The sequence below is a fragment of the Ochotona princeps genome, chromosome 2 (assembly GCF_030435755.1).
Source record: "Ochotona princeps isolate mOchPri1 chromosome 2, mOchPri1.hap1, whole genome shotgun sequence".
NCBI classification, from domain to species: domain Eukaryota; kingdom Metazoa; phylum Chordata; class Mammalia; order Lagomorpha; family Ochotonidae; genus Ochotona; species Ochotona princeps.
Genome location: NC_080833.1, coordinates 31,503,755 through 31,527,815, shown reverse-complemented (window position 1 = coordinate 31,527,815; position 24,061 = coordinate 31,503,755). Strand labels below are relative to the sequence as shown.

Genomic DNA, 24,061 nt, shown 5'->3' with positions numbered 1-24,061 from the left:
AAGGTAGGATCTGAAAGCAGTAGAGCCAGGACCAGATTAACATCAGATTGAAGAGCTTGTACAAATGGAGCTGGATTTAAAAGGCAGAGTGAATTTGGGGACTTGCAAAGCAAAAATCTCCCTCAAAAGAGAAATAATCCCATTCAGAATTGGAAATACTGGGAATAGAGGTAAGACCCAGGGTATTAAAATGTTTGTGTGATACTGAGGAATCAGAAGGGATAGTCTGAGGGACTAGAACTGCCAGTTTTGGGAAGAACACTACCTTTGAGGGAGAAGGAAGGCTACTGTTAAAGGGAAAAAGAGAGTAAGTGATGGAATCTAAGGTTAAAGTACCAAACAGTGTCATCAAATTAAAAGCTATGCCAATATTCTCATTTTATCCAAAACAGGCTAATTTCTTGAAGAAGCTATATTTCACTCTAGCAATTTATGACCTAAATTCCTTGGGACCTATGCTATCCCAGGAAAATATAAGACATTTCAAATTGATCAGGAAATAGCAGTCAGTATCCTTAAAAAAAATTCCTGTATGAATAAAAATAGACGAGGATAACATGACTTCAAAGACTGAAAATTCTACTGCCAAAATCAATTACTAATCATAAGAAAACTGCAAGTTGAGTTAAATGAGTCCTGAGAGATCGGGAAAAAATGCCTTGAATTATAAATTGTAAGTCTGGTTGAAGAGTAGATAAAAAGATGTGAAAATCTGATTGTCCAACCTTAAGTAAAAACATTTGAAAAAAAAGTCATTGCAGTCAGAGTCTGAATTCTAAGATAATCAACAGGAAATAGACTCAACTGACAATATAATCAGGATCATTGAGAAAAGAAGAAAAAGAATCAAGAAAATAAAAAGAGCAGAATTAACACCGAAACAAGAAAGAACTTAACATGTTAAAGACCTAAACCTGTATATTGAAAGAATCTACCTTTTCCTTGAAAATTAATTCAGGTCAATCAACTCCAAGATATATTCTAGTAAAATTATTCCAAGAAAGATTCCTTGAAGCTTCCAGGAAAAAAGCCAAGTCTTATATTGTGAGAAGAAAGTCTGGTTTGTATTAGATTTCTTAACAGAAAAGTGTGCATGAAAAAATGGAGCAGCGTTTTGAAGAGATTCAAGAAGGTTAAATGGGGAAAAGATTTCATATCTAATCAAACTATTCTTCCTCTTCTGAGTTTATACTGAAATGGTTTTCAACATGTATGAACTAAGGGAATACTGCATTGCTAATTCTTTCCTGAGGAATCGAAGAGCTTCATCTAACCAAATGATGATCCATCTAAGACAAAAAGAAGGTAGAACAAAGGATATGTTTTTTGTCCAGTGAAGAGAGGAAACACAGTAATTCCAACACAGAAAGTTTGATACAACTGTTAACTATAACAAAGTATTGGAGTGATGAGGGATTATCTAGTAAAAAGGAATAAGAATTCTAGAGGAATAGCAGACAGAGAAACTGCTATCCAGGAGCTAAGAAGATAAAATAGCATCTTTCCCCCCATCCTCAAAACTGAGGTGTAGACTTCGTTGGAGAGGAAGCCATTACAGGGAAATTACTGTAGTGCCATGTTGGCAAAGTTGGCTAGAAAATTTCCTCTCTAGTGTGATGAAAGCTGTTTGTTGAAAGATATCTCTGTAGAGGAATTCTTTTTTTTTTTTAATTTATTCATTTTATTACAGCCAGATATACACAGAGGAGGAGAGACAGAGAGGAAGATCTTCCATCCGATAATTCACTCCCCAAGTGAGCCGCAGCGGGCCGATGCGCACCAATCCGAAGCCGGGAACTTGAAACCTCTTTGGGGTCTCCCACGCAGGTGCAGGGTCCCAATGCATGGGGCCGTCCTCAACTGCTTTCCCAGGCCACAAGCAGGAAGCTGGATGGGAAGTGGAGCTGCTGGGATTAGAACCGGCGCCCATATGGGATCCCGGGGCTTTCAAAGCGAGGACTTTAGCTGCTAGGCCACGCCGCCGGGCCCTCTGTAGAGGAATTCTATGGAATTACCCAAGGTAATTGGTGTAGGGTGCTGTTTCTGCAGGCCCTGGTTGTCACTGACTGCCATGCATTACAGAAAACCAGCATCGGAGAAGATGGACATGAGACCTAGATATCCATATGCAAAAGAATTTAATTGCTGCCTGAATACCAGGAGATCCATAGAAGAAAACAAGAGTCAGTTTTCATGAATTTGGATTTGGTAATGTTTTCTTACATGCACCATCAAAAACACAAGCTAAAAAGAAAGAAAATATAGATGTAACTTTCACTTTATCAAAAATTTTTGTGTTTCTAAGGACACTGTTAAAACAATGAACAGATAGCCATGCAATGGAGAAAATAGCCATATGCCTAAAAGCAGAAAGTAGATTATAGATCTGAAAGTGGATGAAAATTGGGATGGGGGAATGACTGCTAGTAGATAACGGGATTTCTTTTTAGTTTTTGTTTATTTTTATTTGAGAGGCATAAAGGGACAGAGATCTTTCATCTACTGAAAGATCCATTCCCCAAATATCTGCAACCTGAAGCAGAAACTCTGAGCTGAATCTGGATCTCTCATGGATGGCAGGGACTCAAGTAATTGAGCCATCAGCCGCTTTCTCCCAGAATGTACAGTAGCACGAAGCTGGAGTCAGAAGCAGAGGTCTGAATCGAACCCAGGCGCTCCAGTATGAGATGATGATGCTGTCCCAAGTGACTTAACATCTGCACCAGCACCTGCCACAGGTATGGGATTTTTTATTAGAGTAATGATGGCAAATGTTTTAACATTAGATAATGTGATGTTTACACAACTCTGTTAATAGACTTCAGAGTAAATTTTATGGCATGTGAATTATATCTCAATAAAACTTTAAAAAAAAACCTGCGTACCTGATTTAGTAGTATTGGGAGCACCAGATACCCACATTTAAAATTACTATATATACCCTAAGCAGTAATTAACTCAGATAGTGCCAAAGGCATAAATGTATGAGGTAAAAGATAAAATTCCTAGAATAAAATATACAGGGAAAAAACTTCATGACACTTAATTTGCATGCAGCAGCATATACTTACAAGTCAGATCTTCTTAAGTGGTTAATATCCAAAGTATATATTTTTTCAAAGTCTACACCTTGACTATAATTAAACAATTCAGAAAGACTGACGGTCTTGATTAGGATTTTTTAAAAGGTTTATTTGTTAAAAGAGTTATAGAAAGACATCTTCTACCTGCTGGTTCACTACCCAAATGGCTAAACAAGTCAGGAGCCAAGAAATTCTTTTAGATCTGCCACATAGTGGAATCTTTAGGTTCACAGTAAATGAAAAGATGTTCAGTATCACTAATGCAGATCAAGACCATAAGAGACCATTAACACCTGTTGGAATCATTTTGGGGAAAAAAAAAAGATGAGTGTTTGCCACAGCTTGAAACACCCATATCACATATCAGAGCACCTGGTCTGAGTCTTATTCTGCTTCCAACTCTGCCTTCCTGCTAATAAGTAGCTAGTGAAGCAGCAAGTGGTTACTCGGGTGTTTGGGTCATTACCAAACACATGGGACTCTCAGACTGAGTTCTAGCCTCCCAGCTTTAGGCTGACAGCCTGGTTATTGTGAACACTTGGGGTAGTGTACAAATGGATGCTAGATCTCTCTCTCTCTGCCTTTCAGACAAAATTAAAAGTGGTCAATTAATTAAAAAAAACAGTATTTGTGAAAGTATAGAGAAATTGTAACCCTTGTGTATTACTCATGGAAATATGGAATGTGCTGCCTTTATGAGAATAGCATGACTGTTCTTCAGTAAATTAAAGAGAATAGCATATTATCTAGTATTCCATTTTCTGTGTACATGCACAGAACAGAAAGCAGAGACGCACATAGATATTTTTATACCCGTATTTAACAACACCATCACAGTAGTCAAGAAGTGGAAGCCATTTAAGTGTCCATTGACAGGAAAATGGATAAAATGTGAAATGTATGTATGTATATGCAACACACAATGGAAAAATTCAACCTTAATGAATTCTGATACATTCTACAAAATGGAGACATATTGAAACCGCTCACAAAACGATAGATATTGTATACTTCAACTTGTTTATGAGAAAACTGGAAAATCAGAATCATACAAAATATAATAGTAGTTTCCAGGAGTTAGGGAAAAAAAGACTTTTTTGTAATAGTTACAGTTTGATTTATACAAAATGAGAAAGTTCTGAAATGCTTGGTAGTGATAGTTACACTACAATATAAATGTTTTTTGTACCACACATAGGAGGGTTGTAATGGTCATTTTTATATCACAATAAAAACTGACATGTATGCAAACAAGCAGGAGAAAGATCTACCATTACAATTAGAATCCAGAAATGCCACAGTTAATAGAATTAGTGGAAAAGGACATTGAAGAAGTTAATTACACAACATATATTAAAGGAGGTAGAGGAAATCATGAGCATAAGAAACAAAAAGATCTCTAAATATAGAAAGTGCAGTGTATCAAATGAAAAACTGGAATAGCTTATGACTTTTGAGAGAAAGGACTGTAAAGGAAGCAAAGCATCAGTGAGCCACGGGACAGTTTCAGGCACACCAACACGCATAATTGGATTCCTGCAGGAGAGCTGGGACATTGAAAATAAGTTATTTGAAAATTTTCCAAATATAATGAAAATTCTGACTTCATGGATAGAAGAAGTTCATTGAACCCCAAGCAAAGAAAAAGGAAACAAAACACACTAATGACATCATTAACAAATTGCTGAAAACTTGTAAAGAGAAAAATATTAAGAGCAGCCAGCGAAAAATACACATAGTGTACAGAAGAAAAAGGAATGGTGTCAGGTTATCAGAAAGATTGCAAGCCAGAATGCAAATTCTGAAGAGAAGACACTAAGTTCTGAAAGCAAAAAGAAAATGAAGTTAGTATTCTATACCCAACAAAACCATTTTCCAGAAATAAAAATGGGGTCCAGTGTTGTGACATAATAGGTAAAGCCAGAGCCTGCAATGCTAGCTGCAGTGGTCGAGCCCTGGCTTATGCATTTCCAGTCCAGTTCCTTGCTGGCTTCACCCTGGCCAAACCTTGAATGTTAGCCATCTGCAAAGTGAACCATTGGATGGAAGTTCTCTGTCTCTCTATAACTCTGACTTTCAAATAATTAAATAAAAACTGAATACACATTTGTGATCATACAAAGCTTAGAAAATTAACCGCCAGCATATTGTTGCTATGAGAAGTGTTTTAGGGCCAGCGTAAAGGATCAATGACTAAATCCTCACCTTGCAAGTACCAGGATCCCATATGAGTGCCCATTCATATCACAGCTACTCCACTTTCCATCCAGCTCCATGCTTAACAGCCTGGGAATGCAAAGGAGGGCGACCCAAAGCCTTGGAACCGTGAACATGTGTGGGAGACCCAAAAGAAGTTCCTGGCTCCTGATCACCTCAGCTCCAGCTGTTGCGGCCATTTGCAGAGTGAACCAGTGAAGGAAAGATCTTTCTGTCTCTGCTCTCCATAAATCTGATCTGCTTTTCCCATAAAAATAAATAAATCTAAAAAAGTGTCTAAATTTTTGATTTATTTGAAAGGTAGCTTGTACCTGCTGGTTCTCCCCCAAAAGCTCTCAGCAGTTGGAGGTAAGCCAGACCAAAGCCAGCCAGGAGTTACACTGCTGGAAGTAAAGCACCAGTAGCTGGTGGACATTATGAGCCTGGTTAATGCGAATTCTCTGTTAACTATGCCGGTGTGCCAGCAAAGTTGCTTTTTTTTTTTAAAGATCTAGGGGAGAGGGAGTATTGCACCCGCAGTGCTGCTGTGTCCACTCCCCAGCACCATCACTGCCATAAGCACATGTGAGTGCCACGTGTTACTAGGGGTTGGGGGACTAGGGATGGGTTAGAATGGGGGCCCCTTAGGACTTGTTTGGCATGTATAAAATGATTTATGGTGGCTTCCATGAACCAGGCCTCTGCACTCGCAGTTAATCAACGTAACTGAGATGGGATGGTTCAGAAGGGGGACTCCTGAGGACCTCCCTGGGTCAGGAAAAAGCCCTGCCCACATGCACAAAAAACAAGATTGAGGGCAGACCAGACAAGGTTAGGGACAGATAGAGATTCTTTGAGGTCACTAGCTGGTGAGTGTTGGGGGTAGGGGCAGGCTACACTAAGCTGGGGCACAGCACCCACTAGAACATGTGAGAACCAAAGCGGAGGGTAGGCCTAGTAGGGAGATCTTTGGGGACACCCTGGCAAGTCGCAGTGCCCATTGTACACTTGAGGGCTAGGGCTGTGGGTTGGTTTGTCCGGGCCAGACTGCAGCACCTGCCTGCACTTGTGAGAACTGTAGCTGGGGATGGACATAGTAAGGGACTGTAAACCTTAGCACCTGCTGGTGCACATAAAAACGGTATGGGAGCTCTCTGGGTCAGACCAGGCTATAGAACCCACTGGCATATGCAAAAAAAATGGGCTGAAGTGGGCTAGTTGAGATTCTTTGGGGTTGCCCCAAGTAGGCTGCAGTACCCACCCACAAGCATAAGGACTAGGGATGGGCCAAGCTGGGTTGGGCCAGAGCACTTGCCAGGACTGAAAGTAGGACTGACCAGGCAGCTACACTCACTGTACATATGTTGGCTGGGGCAGGAGGTAACTGAGCTTGACCCTGCAGTAGCTGCTATGTATAAGAGTGAGATCTGAAGATTTCCCAGGTGAGGTTTGTTATGGGCTCCCCAACCAGACTGCTATGCTCAATCCCTGACTTCAGGCAAAATAGCAGACATGAGGTTCAATCTTGGAGCCCGTGTTGCAAGACTGGGCCACCTCTGTTGCTGACCCTCATGGGAAGTGGGAAGCACACCCAGATGAGCATGAAACACTAGACGGCCAGCTCACCTAAGCCAACAGAAGACTTAGAATACCTCATCAAAGATGTGAAGAACAGTCGTAAACGATGGCAAACAACACTCCCAGCCAGGCTCTACAACAGATACCTAGGTCTGTGGACACACTGGGATAGACAAGGACACCCAGCATGCCTTAGAAAGATTTTCGTACCGCTAGGGTGACAAAGCCAACAATCTCAGAACTATCAAGACCACTGAAGTGACATCCTTGGAACACCCTTCCCCACACTGGTGCTTCAAAGGATGGTCGGCTCCCCTGAGGGCTGATAACAGTGTGACAACAAGGAGCAGCAGCATACTTTCTCTCCCCTCCCAGACATTCCACAGATACAGGAGGAAAAACAAAACATTTATCCCATCCACCTTTCCTTTAGATAGTTTTGTGTTGTTGAATGTAAGCGTAAGAGTGAAATGATCTGGCCTCTTAAAAAAATGCACATAGATTCCAAATGGACATTTAGCCTCATCATTAAGCCATTGTGTGGAATACCTGTATCCCATATTGTAGTATGTGAATTCAAGACCTTGTTTTCACTTCAGATTCCAGCTTGCTGCTAATGCACACCCTGGGAGGCAGAAAGTGATGGCTCAAATACTTGGACAATCTGGGTAGAGTTCCTGGTTCCCAGCTTCAGCTTGTTTGTCCTAGCTCTGGCTATGGTTGGCATTTGAGGAATGAACCGTTGGATGGGAGATCTGCATGCATACACAAATACATATTTTATTCACACACACAAATGCATATTTAAAAAACCCCTACACATATTACTCTGGCTTCTATGTGGAAACCAAACTAAGAAGAAAATGATTCTTTTTTTTTAATTTATTTTATTATATTGTTGACAATCTTTACATAGTTAATTATGGTAAAAAGGTTCAGGGGCTATAGGGAAGTGGGTAAGACTATTATGTCCATATTGTTTCCTTCTTGTATCTGAGGTAAAGGGGGATATTGAGGGAGAAGCCCCACCCAGTTTCCCACCCACCCCAAGTCCCGGATGTTGGGCATGCTCTGAGATACTTGCTCAAGTGGTTTTGATAGTTTACCAGATATGATTCTCCCCTTCAACATCCATGAAAACAATTGTCCAACTTGGAAGATAAGCATAAACACACAAAAACATACTCCTGTTGTCTAGGGAAATCTGATGACATTGTTTTCCATGCCCATGACCAGGTAGTGGGACCATGTGATTAACATCCCCACCAGATTCCATGGAGTTAGAAGTGTCTTCCTTTCCAAAAGTAAAAAAAGCTAAGCAGGCAAGAACATAAGTGATGGCAGCTTTATTAAGTGACAAGAATATCTACTTCACTATCATCGTTGCTGATAGGGTTGAACTGTCCAGGAAATCTTTGAATCTGGAAGGTTAGCATAGCTTTGCAAGTATTGGAGTAAAAAGCTTAAATCATATGGGATGGAGACTTTTTATTTTCATTTTTTCCCTTCTCACCTCCTCCTTGAATTGAATTGTAGTTGTCGATATTTAGTCCAAAAACTAACTTCATTTTTCATTTTAATTAAATACACCTCAACACAGTGGTTAAAGAGTGTAGACTCCTGGGGCCAGTTTTGTACCATTGCTGGTAAAGCTGCAGCCTGTGATGTTCATATCCCATATGGATGCCAGTTCAAATCCTGGCTGCTCCACTTCCCATCAAGCTTGCGAATGCCCTGGGAAAACAGCAAAGGATGGGCCAAGTGTTTGGACCCCTACCACCCATGTGAGAGATTGGAAGCTCTTGGCTCCTGCCACCTGGCTTCAGCCTGGCCCAGTGCTGACATTACAGCATCTGGGGAGTGAACCAGTCAATGGAAGGTCTCTCTTACCCCCTTCCCTTTTGTGTAGTTCTTTCACATAAATAATCTTTAAAAAAAAAAAAAAAGCAGGCTTTGGAGTCAATCCTATCCTTGTCGTTTCAAATCATAAGCAACCTGATTAACTTTGTATGTATTTCATCATCTCTAAAATATAGACTATGGGCCTGGTGCAATAGCTCAATGGCTAATCCACTTGCAAGCACTGGGATCCCATGAGTGCCAGTTTGTGCCATTTTCCATCATCTCTCTGCTTATGGCCTGGGAAAAAAACGGTAGAGGATGGCCCAAAGCCTTGGGGCCCTGCACCCACATGGGAGACCTGGAAGAAGCTCCTGGCTCCTGACTACGGCTGTTGCAGCCATTTGGGAAATGAACCAGTGAATGAAAGATCTTTGTGTCTCTCCTTCTCTCTGTAAAATCTGCCTTTCCAATAAAATTTTTTAAATGAAAACCATTTCTGTTTGCTAGAGCTATCTTGGTAACTAAATTAGATGGTCAATGCAAAGTGATTGGCACAGTTTCTAGCACACAATAATGTGCTCAGTGATATCAGGATCTGTTGCTGTTGTTATTTCCAGTTCTGCAGCTTTGGTGTGGCCTACATGTTTTTGTTTTGGTTTTGTTTTAATGAAATGAGAAGACTGGCATTAAGGCAAGTTCAGAGAAGTGCTTGGAGCTCTTCAGTAGAATACCCACCTACAATAATGATCCAATTTTTATGATGCATTATTTCAACAGCACATTCGAATTGACTGGATGGATGACAAATTAATCTCTCTGGGCTTATTTTTAACTCTTGGAACATGAAGATTTTTTTTATAGTATGATCCTATCTGATACCATCATTGCCTGATCATTAGTTGTTTGAGTGAACAAAGAATATCAGTAAACAAGGAATATCTGAAAATATTTTGTGCTTTGTGTATGTGCATGTGTGAGAAAGACAAAAATAATGAGTTGGTTTATACTGAAAATGATTTATTTATATGAACACATTGAGTTTATCTGAAGATAAATCAAAATGATTAACTTATATGAAGCTATTGAGTTTTTCAGTTCACATGTTTGACTTCTTGGGAGATTCAAACCCCTTTCACACTCCACTGTCTAGGTCATTTCTAAGCATTTGTTAATCATATTTCATTTACTTTTGAGATTTGCCATGAAAGTTTTCCAGACATTATGACATATCCTCTAATATATGTCTTGGAGTCAGGAAACGTGGTTTGGAGACCATATAATTTTTAGCAGTATTATCTCAGACAAGTTACAATTCCTCTTGTATGTCTCATTTTTCCTCGTGTATGTAGTGAGGCATTTCTTCAATTAAATATTTAAGCCTTTTCCTAATAACATCTGATACTATGACTCATAGCATAAGTTGTTACATGAGTTACTGAATTTCAAAAGGAGAATTTGATGTCACCATTCTTTTTTGAAACATTTTTGTATTTTTTTGCCCATTATATTTGCTGTAGGATTTCGATTGAATGCTTCCTCTTGGCCCATGTTCCTTTTGAAGACACTAAATGGAGCAGAAATGGCTCCCGTCAGGATTTTCCATAAGGTATGCTGTCCCTTCAGTATCACTAACTCCAAGCTACAGAAAGTCAGATAAAATTAAATTCTGTTGGTTACAAAGCTTCTGACATCTACCTTATGTTTATAGATAGAAGATGCCTTCTGAGAAGCTACTTTATTAGAACTGTTTAGTACTTCGTCAAGTAACAAGTATCCCAAAAGGAAGAAGTTGGGGTATAAGTTAGGATTCTTGGTTTTAAGGGTCTCAGCTGTCAATAATAATGTAAATTAAGATCCTTTCGACCTTATACTGTAACTTGAGACTCTGTCTACCTCACAGGGTTACTGAGAAATTAAAATGTGTTTTTTAGAAACCTAAAATGTTATACAGTCTAAGAGAATACACACACACACACACACACATATCTTGGAGGCTGGTAGGGGTTAATTTTTTAAAAAGATTTTATTTTTATTTTTATTGCGAAGTCAGATATATATAGAGAAGAGGAGAGACAAAGAAGTATCTTCCATCTGATGATTCACTCCCCAAGTGACCTCAACGGCCGGTGCTGCGCCAATCCGAAGCCAGGAACCAGGAGCTCTTCCGGGTCTCCCACACGGGGTACAGGGTCCCAAGGCTTTGGGCCGTCCTCGACTGCTTTCCCAGGCCACAAGCAGGGAGCTGGATGGGAAGCGGGCCTGCCGGGATTAGAACGGTGCCCATATGGGATCCCAGTGCATTCAAGGCGAGGACTTTAGCCACTAGGCCACTGTGCCAGACCCGAGGCTGATTTTTTTTAACAAGAAAAAGGAGATTAGCTCATTAGTACCCACAGGCAACTTTATGAACAAGTAATTTTTATTGGTGTTTAATAGTTAAGCAAATAAATTAGTCTGCTATTAATTAAATTCTTTGATGAGGTGAGAGTTATTGTAAAGAGGAGAGAATGTGGTTTGCCTATGCTTTCAGTTAAGTATAAACTCCCTAATTTCCAAAATAACAGTGTACCTGAAAACTTAGAATTCTCTGATTACAAAATTTTTACAAATTCTAATCGTGAGGAATCAGCAAATATTATTTTCAGTGTTTTATTAAGATAGGAAAATCTTGAAGGGCCAAAATTGAAGTCTGAACAAGAGCATCAGATGGAGCCACTGACCCTATTTTTGCCAAAGGGACTTTACTAGCCTTTCTTTCTGGGAAGCTTGCCTTTTCTGCAGCATCAGTAGGACAGATGAGCTCTTGGGCCCATGCACTGTCTGGACGGGAGCCGAAAACTGCACATAAAACTAGATCGCTCCTTCAAATGTTTGTGTGTTAGTGACCAAATTGACATTGATATAAAAATTTGTTTTGGATACTGGGCAAGCATGGGAATGAAGTTCAAATATAACTCCTGTGCTGCCTAGGACTCTAGAATGGTATAGAGATGTCTCAAAAACTCAAGAGTGTTTGGTATCATGGGAGGCATCGAAGTGAAGTTCCATTGTAGGTGAGCGTGTGGTCTAGATCTAGATAGCCCTCAGACGTGTTCACAGCAAACCTAACTAGATAGAACGTCTGTAGATGTAATCCCAAGACTATCAGATGATAGAGATCTCAGATAGTGATTATAGATTGAAAATAACAGGGGCCCAGTGCAGTAGCCCAGTGCGGTAGCCCAGTGGCTAAACTCGTCCCCTCTTACACACTGGAATCCTATATGGATGCCGGTTCTAATCCCAGTGGCCCTGCTTCCTATCCAGCTCCCTGCTTGTGGCCTGGAAAGCAGCCAAGGACAGCCCAAAGGCTTGGGACCCTGTAACCAAGTGGGGCACCCAGAAGAAGCTTCTGGTTCCTGTCTTTGAATCTGCACATCTCTGGCCTTTGCAGCTACTTGGGAGTGACGGAAGACCTTCCTCTCTGTCTCTCCTCCTCTCTGTATGTCTGACTTTCCGATAAAAATAAATAATTCTTTATAAAAAAAGAAAATAACGTAAAGATCTGTACAAAGGAATAAAAAGTAGAAAAAGTACAAAACACTTATTTTTTTATAAAGTACTTTTTAAATTAAATTTATTCATTAATTACATTGTGTTGTAATTTCATAGAAACTGGGATTCTCCCCACACTTCCCCACACCCTCCCCCATGGTGGGTTCCTCCACCTTGTTGCGTAACCATAGTTCAAGTTCAGTTGAGATTCCCTCTTAGCAAGCATATGCCAAGTACAGAGTCCAACATCTTATAGTCCAGTCAAGTCCAACTACTTATTGGGGAGACCCTCTCTGGTCTGAGGGCAGAGCCAGCAGAGTATCATCCTGATCAAATAAAAGCAGTAACATATTATCAGCAACAATTAACATTGTTATGGAATTAATTGACATAGTATTGAGCAGCCAACATGTTAAAAATAAATGCGATTTGTTAACCACATTTTGTGACCACCCCATTCACATTTCCATTTTAGTTTATATACTACATATGACATAACATCCATAACATAACATGTTATGCATAACATCATATCTTCTTAAATTAAGGCAAACATGTGGTATCTAACCCTTTGGGATTGGTTCATTTCCCTTAGCATTATGGTGTCCAGTTTGGCCCATTTGGCCACAAAAAACTGCATTTTGCAAAACACTTATTTTTTAAAAAAGATGTGAAAAACTACTAAATTAGACATCTAGAAATGGAGCTTAAATTTTAAGTCATTGAGATTAAAAGTTAATAGATGCATATGTAGCTAAACATAGAAAATTAAGTGAAAGTAAGGAATTTTCCTATATTGCAGCATAGAGTGAAAACTGGAAATATCAGAAAAACAAGGAAAATAATATATTAGAAGGCTCAATAAATGATACATAAGAAATCTAGAAAAAATAGGAAAGAGTAAGACAATATTTAAAAATATAATATTTATAGTCTCAAAAATAAACAGTGTTATGGAGATTAGAATACCAGGAAACAAAGAAGACTTCCAATAAAACTGTTAATATACTTTGACAACAAGATTCTAGATTCTCTACCCTTACCTACACCTACAGTGTGATGACCACGTAAAGAACAAAACGTTGGAGTCATGATTACAGCTGAAGGACTATATTACTGCAAAATACAGGGGACACTGGGGAAGGGAAAAGAAGGACGGGAGAGGGGCCCGGCAGCGTGGCCTAGTGGCTAAAGTCCTCGCCCTGAACTCGCCCCGGGATCCCATATGGTGCCGGTTCTAACCCCAGCAGCTCCACTTCCCATCCAGCTCCCTGCTTGTGGCCTGGGATGGCCCAAACCTTTGGGAACCTGCACCCGCGTGGGAGACCCAGAAGAAGTTCCTGGTTCCCAGCTTCGGATCAGCGCAGCACCGGCTGTTGCGGCTCACTTGGGGAGTGAATCATCGGACGGAAGATCTTCCCCTATGTCTCTCCTCCTCTATGTATATCCACCTTTCCAATAAAAATAAATAAATCTTTTTTTAAAAAGAAAAAGAAGAAGGGAGAGAATGAGGGGAAGCCCTATAGCTACAAAATTGTATAATGGAAAATAAGAAATAAAAAAGAAAATGTAGTAATCAAGCTTTTTCTTGCATGTATAATGAAGACAATTACACATCTTAAAGCCTCATGGTATTACTAAAGGAAACTTAAGTCAGAAGATATGGTCAAGCCATCTTTGAAGGAATTACAGTTAGCTGACAGCACATTTCTTAGCAGAAACAGTACAAGTTAAAAATAATGAAATATTTGAAATAAACTAAAATAAAATGGTCATTTACCTGAAATTCTGTATCTGATTGTAGTATTATTTCAGAAGAAAGGTAAAATTAAACATTCAGAAAAAAATGCAAGTGGATACTAACACATCAACTAAGAACTGAAAATGTATTTCAAGAGAAGAAAAATTAAGCAGGAAGTAAAAATAGAATGCTACTGTGGTGAAGAAAGATTGGTTAAAGTCTGAATAAAATTAATCAAGCACTGCCTATTGCTGTATCCACCAATTATAAGAACAAAAATGACTAATTTGTAGGGTAACAATGTAGAACCAAATTACCTACATCTCTGTAACACATGTGTACTTAAAATATTCTAAAGTTGTTTTATTGTTTGGGACTAGAAATTAAGATGTTAGACTTTGGGGCCCAGCAAGGTGTCCTAGTGGCTAAAGTCCTCACCTTGAACACGCCAGGATCCCATATGGGTGCCGGTTCTAATCCCAGCAGCTCCACTTCCCATCCAGCTCCCTGCTTGTGGCCTGGGAAAGCAGTCGAGGATAGCCCAAAGCCTTGGGACCCTGTACCCGCGTGGGAGACCTGGAGGAGGTTCCTGGTTCCTAGCTCCGGATCAGCACAGCACCGGTCGTTGCGGTCACTTGGAGAGTGAATTATCGGATGGAAGATCTTCCTCTCTGTCTCTCCTCCTCTCTGTATATCTGCCTTTGTAACAAAAAAATAAATAAATCTTTAAGAAAAAAAAAGATGTTAGACTTTGTTGTATCAACCAGGCAATTAGAATCTTAAAGGATTCACCAAAAGATTACAGATAAAATGTTTAACTTCTAAATCAATAGAGGGGAAAAAAAGAAAAGATTGAAGTGATTGTAAAGGAGAAAAAAGGAACATTGAAAATCAAGTTACATAGAAATGTGATTATAAAAAATTAAGATATATCGATTATCACAAGAAATAAGTTTAAACTCATCAATTAATATAGATTAGGTCTTTTATCTAACTAAATATATGCTATTTAAAGTAGACATTCCAGCTGTAATGACATAAAAATGCTAAAAATAAGATATATTAGGCAACCTTTTGCCAAATGAAGTTGATATAAACTGTACTCAAATCAGAGGAAAGAGATGTTAAAAAGCATGAGAGATAACTACCTAATGATTTAAAAAAAATTACAGTGGACCAACATTGTGGCATGTTAGGTTGGGCTGCCAAGTAGACACCAGCATTGCATATGGGCACCAATTCAAGCCACAGCTACTCCACTTATTTTTTTTTTTTAAAGATTTATCCATTTTATTACAGCCAGATATACAGAGAGGAGGAGAGACAGAGAGGAAGATCTTCCGTCCGATGATTCACTCCCCAAGTGAGCCGCAATGGGCCGGTGCTGTGCTGATCCGATGCCGGGAACCTGGAACCTCTTCCGGGTCTCCCACACGGGTACAGTGTCCCAATGCATTGGGCCGTCCTCAATTGCTTTCCCAGGCCACAAGCAGGGAGCTGGATGGGAAGTGGAGCTGCTGGGATTAGAACCAGCGCCCATATGGGATCCCGGGGCTTTCAAGGCGAGGACTTTAGCCGCTAGGCCACGCTGCCAGGCCCAGCTACTCCACTTCTGACCCAGCCCCCTGGGAAGACAGCAAAGGATGGCCCAAGTGCTTTGATCTATGAACCCATGTGGAACACCGAAGTATAGTTCACAAATAATGATTGAAACAATCATAAAATTATGTGATCCTGAAAAATATAGCCTCCAAGTACATAAAGCAAAACATGACAAAATTAAAAGACAAAATTGAGAAAACACCAGGGGATTTTTTAAATACATATTTCTCAATAATTGGTGAATTAAAAGGGTGTACACTGGTAAAAAAGGCTAATCCTCCACCTGTGGCACCAAAATCTTCTATGGGCAATGGTTCCAGTCCCAGCTGCTCCACTTCTGATCCAGCTCTCTTCTTATGGCCTGGGAAAGCAGCCAAGGATGGCCTGAGTCTTTGGGCCATTGGCCCTACTTGGGTGACTCCGAAGAAACTCCTGGCTCGCAGCTTCATACTAGCCCAGCTCTGGCTGTTGCAGCCATGTGAGGAGTGAAATAGCAGGTAGAAGACACTCTCTTTCTGTCTCTCTGTCCCTGTCTCTTCTATATAGATAGAAAGATAGAAAGAAAGAAAGAAAGATAGATAGATAGATAGAAACATAGATAGATAGATAGATAGAGATAAATCTTTTTAAAAATAATAAATAAGCATACAGAGCTTGGTGTATCAGTCAGTAAAACTGTTCGGGGTCAAATCAGTTAATCATGTTTTGTCCCCTTAGATTTATTTTTAATTTATTTAAAATGCAGAATTACAGAGAAGACAGAAGTCTTCTGTCTGTTGGTCTCAGCAACCAGGGCTGGGCCAAGCTGAAGCCAGGAACTTCCTTTGGGTCTCCTATATGGGTGTAGAGGCACATAGGCCGTCTTCTGCTTTTTCTCAAGTTCAGCTGATTCAGAAGTAGAGAAACTGGAAGGTCTTGAACTGGTACTCATGTGGTGATACACTATAATGCTGGTTGATCAGTTTTTGTTTTTGTTTTTTTTAAAGATTTATTTATTTTTATTACAAAGTCAGATATACAGAGAGGAGGAGAGACAGAGAGGAAGATTTCCATCCAATGATTCACTCCCCAAGTGACCGCAACGACCGGTGCTGTGCTGATCCGGAGCTAGGAACCAGGAACCTCCTCCAGGTCTCCCACGCGGGTACAGGGTCCCATCCTCGACTGCCTTCCCAGGCCACAAGCAGGGAGCTGGATGGGAAGTGGAGCTGCTGGGGTTAGAACCGGCACCCATATGGGATCCTGGCGTGTTCAAGGCGAGGACTTTAGCCACTAGGACACCTTGCTGGGCTGTAGTTGGTCAGTTTTTAAAAACTAGTTTATTTCTGCCTAGCAACAACACAAATGACTTGAAAATAAATTTTAAATGCCATTTGTCATGACATTAGAATTATGTGATATGCCTACAAAAAAGTTAGTTAAAAAAATTAGTCGTTTCTAGAGGGAATTAAAAATCTATATTTAAGAATAAATCTGCATTAGAGATGTCTTAAAATGAGTCTTTAATTTCAAAAGTTCAGTATCACATACATCAAAGATTATTTCTTCTGTGTTGTCTGTTAAACATTTGCAGTTTTTAAAAAGATTTATTTCTTTTTATTGGAAAGTCAGATGTATATAGAGGAGGAGAGACAGAGAGGAAGATTTGTCCACTGGTTCACTCCCTAAGTGACCACAATGATCAGAGCTGGTCTGATCTGAAGCCATGAGTTGGGAGGTTTTTCTGGGTCTCCAATGCAGGTGCAGGGTCCCAAGATTTGGGCTGTCCTTGACTGCTTTCCCAGGCCACAAGCAGAGAGCTAGATGGGAAGCGGGTCCACTGGGATTAGGACTGGTGCCCTTATGGGATCCTGGCACATTGAAGGCAAGGACTTTAACCACTAAGGTATCTCGCTGGGCCCAGAAGTCTTTTGAAGTAGTAAACAATTGGGAACAGCGAAAGTGAGTAAATTTTTATGTATGCATATAATGAAATATTATTAGTAATTGACAAGCTATATTTATAAACATGGACAGTTACAGAAATGTTTAAAAGTTATAAAATGTGCACAGTATAATATCTTTTGTAAAATTAAAAAGCATATAAATAAATTTGTACATATATAAAATATAAAAATAAAAGGGAATAGGAGAGAGAAAAGGCACAAAGGGAATTTTGACTTAAATTGCAAATTTATTTAACAAAGGTGTCAAAATGTTCACATTAATGAAGTAATACTGTGGCATACTTTGAAATTTATTTAAAATATAACTAAGTCTCCATTACATATTTCATGTAGCAGTTCTCTTTGCTCATCCGAAGGAGATATTCTGTTAGCATACACAGCCTCTGCTTTGTGGCTAGGTATGTGTATTTCTGTTTCTCATCTAGGAGCCACCATCGCCTTCCCACAACTTCTTCAAAATGGGCATGAAGCTAGAAGCTGTGGACAGGAAGAACCCTCATTTCATTTGTCCAGCAACTATTGGGGAAGTTCGGGGTTCAGAGGTGCTTGTCACTTTTGATGGGTGGCGAGGAGCCTTTGACTACTGGTGCCGTTTCGACTCCCGAGACATCTTCCCAGTGGGCTGGTGTTCCTTGACTGGAGACAACCTGCAGCCACCTGGTACCAAAGGTAAACACCCACCTGCGGGCCCTAAACCAGGACCCCGATAATAAGTTATTGTCTGTCTTGGTCAGTTCTGTCACATTTAGCAGCTTTTCATTGGTGAACTTAGCCAGTAGGCAGGGGAGGGACAAGGACTTCCAGAGAATAATCAGAAATACTGACAATTATTAGTAAAGCTAGACATGGAATTTGGGATAAAGTAAAAAATTCCTTGCTTAAAATATCTGGGCTTATTCCCAGGCATCTAGCTTCACCTCTTTCTTTTTCCATCAAACATTTCAGAATTTTAAATAAGATCATTCTCAAAGAAAGCATCTTTCTTAGACAGTAGGGATTTGTAGTTGAGCTGAAACAACATTACATTGTAAAAAGTCTGAAGAACCGTTGTAGCTGGGTGAAATTAGAAAGATGTGTGTTTGAGTTCTGGCTCTACTTGTGTGTGACTTTGAGCAGTTAATTCAGCTTTCTTAACCTCAAATTCCACATTCAGTACCTATTTCATAAAGTTATTAAAAGGAATACATGAGATTATATGAGTAAAATGCTTTTGTCTGACAAATGGCAAGTGCTAAATAATTTTTATTGTATGACTGCAATTATATTTAATCTGTATTTTATCTATTACAGTACAATATTCTTATAATATGTGATTATTATATGCAATAATATCATTATTATAATATCATTATTTTTTAAAAAAAACAAATCACTATCAGTTGGGCCTGTGATCCTATCACAGACTGAATGAATGACAAATGATCTTGTGATGATGCTGGAAATTGGAGACCATCCAGGATGGGGGTTTACTAACTGCTCTTAGTAAAGAAAATAGTCATCATTCTCTTAAGGCTGAAAATTTGAGAGCTGGCAAGTCATCCTCCTGTTGTCTGAATCTCTTCTAAATTTTTTTGAATTAATTTATTGATTTAACTAAATATTTGCCGAATACCTGATTGTAAGCCATGATGAGGATATAGCAGTCACCAAGATGAAAATTATTTCATCATTACTGTGCTTCTATTCTAGAGGGGTGAGAGAGGATGTAAAGATTTAAGTCAAGAAATAAGATCATTTCAGATCCATAATTTCTATAGGTACAAGTAATTTATCCTAAGGGATAATAAAGAATGATGAGATAGTGACATTGAAGGTGTGATCATGAAGGGAGCACTGTCTTTGGTAGCTTCTGAAGTATAATTTGACATGCATATCTGTATAACCGTGAAACCATTTCCACAGTAAAGATAGCAAACCTACCAATCATCATTTATCACCAAAAGTTTCTTTGTGGAAGGAGAACTTCTTGAGATACTTATTTTCAAGAAATTTTATCTAAAGAGTTGGAATTTCAAGACCTGAATAATAAGATAAGAACCATCCAAGGAAAAAAATTTCAGGCATCTAGGAGATACAGTTCATTCTGTGATGCTGCTGAGACATGAATGAGTATGGTGTGTTTCTGGGGTAGAAAGTAGCCCACTCTGACTACACTGCACTGCCTGAACAGGAAAGGGGTACCAGGTGACGTTGGAGAAGTGGGTGGAGGCAAATCATATAGGATTTTGTAAGCTAGACTCAGAAATCTGGGTTTTATTGTGAACGTATTTGGAAATCATTAAAGGGTGCTAAACAGGAATGTCAATATTTGATTTCCCTTTCTGACAATTACTTCAGCATGCATCCAGATTATAAAGTAACATAATTCAATAATAAAAGGATAAATAACTAATTTTAACATATGCTAGAGATTTGGATAGATATTTCTCAAAAACTGTGTATGCAAATGATCAATAAGCACTTAAAAGATGCTTGACATCATTAATCATTACAGAAAATCAAATAAAAAATCGCAATGAGGATACCATTTCTCTTTCATGGGTATGGCTGTACTCCAAAGACAGACAACAACAAATGCCATTCAGAATGTGGAATAATACAGCTGACTGATAAGGTGGCAAAATGCTGCAGCCATTTTAGCTGTTTGAAAGTTATACAAAATGTTAAATACAGAGTTAGTATATGACCTAGAAGTTCTATTCATAGACTTATACCCAAATTATGTCCACACAAAAATGTTTCATGAATGCTAACAGCATCATTACTTACACTAGCTGAGAAATTGAAACAGGGTTAATATTCAATTCATGAATAGAAAATGTGGGATGTGTATAAATAAAATATTTGACAGTTTTACAAAGCATTGGATAGATGCAGAAATAAGTTTAAGATTAAGTGAAAAATGCACTTTAAAAGACTGGGCATTGTATATTTGCATGTGTGTAAAGTATTCAAAATATGTAGAGACGGGAAAAACTACAGAAGTAGATTAATGATTAACAAGAGCTGAAGGGTAAGGAGAAATAAGAATAACTCCTAATATGTATGGGGCTTCCTTTCAAGATAATGAAAATGTTTTCAAATTAGATAATAATCCTGTTTGCCCAACTCTGTGAGATACATTAAAAAACAATGAATTGTAGGAGTGAATTTTATGGTATGTTAACTATATATCAACAAATTTCTTATATAAAAATGTGTCTCAGACTGCTTCATGAAAAATGAGTTTTATGGCAGTAGTTGTGGACAACGAAGACATGAAAGCTGAAACAAAGGAAACTTGGGGCAGGGTGAGGAGAAAATACACTGCTTGGCTCACAAAAGTATCAATCTTCTGTACGTAGTAAAGAAACTCTTTGCTGTCCTTCTGCATGCTTGATGAGGTAGGAGCTTTGTGGAAGCCACAAGATAGATGCCTTGGATGTGGTGTTGAAATCAGTTTTGTTCACTTGAGGCTAAAACAAGATAAGCCTCAGTGCACTAGGGATTATTCGGATAGTGGATTGATTTTTCACACTTTCTTGCCTAGAGAATTCTGTCTCTCTGGATGATGTATCTCTTAGCGAAGTTGGACAGCACTAGAACCAGAAAAGCCTTTGTGCCCAGGAGTTGCTTGGTATGGATTTCTTTGACTTGTACACCATGCTGATAAGAAACTGGACTCACTGTGCGACTGATGCTTCCAGAGCAGTTTACTGAATGTTCTCTTCTGTGTCTCTCTAGAGACTTTAAATTCTCCTTTTTTCTTATTTATTTAATTATTTCTTATTATTATTATCATTTTATGATACAGTTCCATAGGCTCCTGGGATTTCCCTTATCACTTCTCCAATTCCTCCCCCCACCTAGTTCCTCTATATCATTACTAAAGTATAGTTCTTCATACACAGTCATATGTCCATCATTGTGGGCATGGACAATGGCAGAGAGTTCAGCATCCTATGGTCAAGATGTAGTAAACAGTTTCATTGTAAGTCCATCTTTGTCTGGAAGTAGAGATGCATACTACATTATATCCTTATATCTGGATATGTTAGTCTCCATTTCACAGTTACTGTACATCCCCTTAAATGAAAAAGTCACAATACACAATCAACAATAGGAAGGAAAATAAAAATCTGTAATGCCATGAAGTTAAATAACATATTACTAGATATGACAGTCTCCATTACACAGCTACTATACATCCCCTTAAATGAAGACACAAAACAAAATCAACAAAAGGAAGAAAAAAGAAATTAACAACACCATGAAGTTAAATAACATGCTACTGAATGATTAATGTGTCACTGAAGAAATGAAAAAGAAAATCAAGATTCTTCTTGCAGAAAATGATGCTACTGTATGATCTATGAGTCATTAAAGAATTTAATCAGAAGAAAGTGTTTTGAAGAGATGAAACTTAGAAAAACAAAAACATCAAAATCCATGAGATATAGCTTCCGCTGATCTTTGTTGAAGTGTGTCTCCTCCAGATAATAAACAGATGGGTTTTGATTTTTAAATCCAGTCTACTAATCTATGACGTTTGATTGAGCTTAAGCCTTTTACATTCAGAGCTTAATATGTATGGGTGGTAATTTGGTCCTGTCATTTTAGGAACGGGTTGTTCATTGGTTTAGTCTTTGTTGTCATTTTACTGGGATGTTCTTCCCGTTTGCCTTTGGTTTTGGTAGGTGCTATTCCTCTTCTGTGTCAAGAGAACATCTTTAAGTATCATTTGTAGGGCAGGTTTGGAAGAGGCAAATTCCTTTAGCTTTTCTTTACTGTGGAAGAATTTTATTTCATTTTCAAAGACAAAAGAAAGCTTTGCTAGATATGTTATCCTAGGCCGACAATTTTTTTCTTTTAGAATCTGGAATATGTCACTCCATTCTCTGCTTGGCTGTAGAGTTTCCTGTGAGAGATCTCCTGTGAGTTTAATTGGCATTTCGTTATATGTAAGTTGTTTTTTTCACGTGCACATTTAAGGATCTTTTCCTTGTATTCAATTGAAGAGAACTTGATGATCATGTGTCGTGGTGAAGATCACTTTTAGTCAAGCCTGTTGTGAGTTCTGTGTCCCCCCTGATGTTGTTTCCCAGTTTTCTCCAGATTAGGGAAATTTTCCTTTATTATTTCATTGAATACACCTTTAATCCCAGTTTCTCTTTCTGCACCTTCTGGGACTCCCATAACTCTTATATTTGGCCTCTTAATAGTGTCTTTAAGTTCTTGAATACTTTTTTTTTGCGTGATCCAGCTCTGCTTCCAGCTTTTTGTTTGCTTCCCCTGGTGACAGGAAATATCTTTCAATTCTGAGATTCTTTTTTCTACTTGCTTCATTCTAATTTGAAGACTCTCCACTGTACTTTTAGTTTGCTCTATTGTGTTCTTAATTTCTGATATGCCAGCCTTGATTTGCTTTATTGCTGCTATTTCTTGTGTCATATTTTCCTTAAATTCTTTGAACTCTTGTATATGCTTCTCATTTTTTATCAGAAGCTTTATAATGAGTTTTCTGAATTCTGTATCCCCCATTTTCTCGATGTCTTCCTCAGTTAACTCTGAGGTTGGCATAGGGTTTTGCTCCTTTGCAGGGGAGTCTTCAGTAATATTCATTTCTTTGTATCTTCTTTTGTTTTTGATCATTGTACTTCTAGTTAACAGATTCTTCTCCTTGGGGCAGGTTTCTAAGCTGTGTCACCCACAGGTCTACAGTTTGATTTTACTTGTTGCAATTGGTACACAACTTTTGCTTGCAGCCAGTTGTGCCACTCCCCCCAGCAAGTTTCAAGTCTGGGTTTTTTTTGTTTTTTTTTGTTTTTGGTGGAAATGTCTCTCTCCGGCCTCTCTCGAGGCCTGCTTTTATTGCCTCCACTCTTTTTTTTTAATACATTTTATTATTATTGTTATTATTTTATAATACAGTTTCATATTCACTTATCCCCTCCCCAGTTTCCTCCCCCCCAGTTTCTCTATATCATTACTAACATATAGTTCTTCATACTCAGTCTTATGTCCATCATTGCGGGCCTAGACAATGGCAGAGAGTCCAGAATCCTATTGTCAAGATATAGTAAACAGTTTCATTGTAAGTCCATCTTTGTCTGGAAGCAGAAATGCATACAACGCTACATCCTCACATCTGATTGTTAGTCTTCATTTCACAGCTACTGTACATCCCCTTAAATGAAAAGTCATTATTCAAAATCAACAATAGAAAGAAAAGTAGAAATTTATAATGCCATGGAGTTAAATGACATGTTACTAGATATGACAGTCTCCATTACACAACTACTGTACATCCCCTAAAATGAAAAGTCGTAATACAAAATCAACAATGAAAAGAAAAATAGAAATTTACAATGCCTGAAGTTAAATGATATGTTAGTAGATATGACAGTCTTCATTACACAGCTACTATACATCCCCTTAAATGAAAAGTCACAAAACATAATCAACATCCGGGAGCAAAAAGAAATTAACAACACCAAAAAGTTAAATAACATGCTATTAAATGACTAATGTGTCGCTGAAGAAGTGAAAATCAAGAACCT

General features: G+C 38.7%; 1 protein-coding gene across 6 annotated transcripts in view; it reads left to right on the top strand.

The window, feature by feature from the left end:
• The window catches only part of SCMH1 (Scm polycomb group protein homolog 1), a 188,664-nt gene that overhangs the window by 68,359 nt on the left and 96,244 nt on the right, over positions 1-24,061 (top strand). For all 6 annotated transcript variants that reach the window (XR_009247464.1, XM_058679670.1, XM_058679662.1 and 3 more), the window contains 2 exons: positions 10,217-10,305; positions 17,948-18,191. Coding sequence is in view for 5 of the 6 variants with exons in the window: in XM_058679670.1 (XP_058535653.1) it covers positions 10,217-10,305; positions 17,948-18,191 (333 nt within the window). In the remaining variant the exon portion in view is untranslated. The remainder of the gene's footprint in view (positions 1-10,216; positions 10,306-17,947; positions 18,192-24,061) is intronic.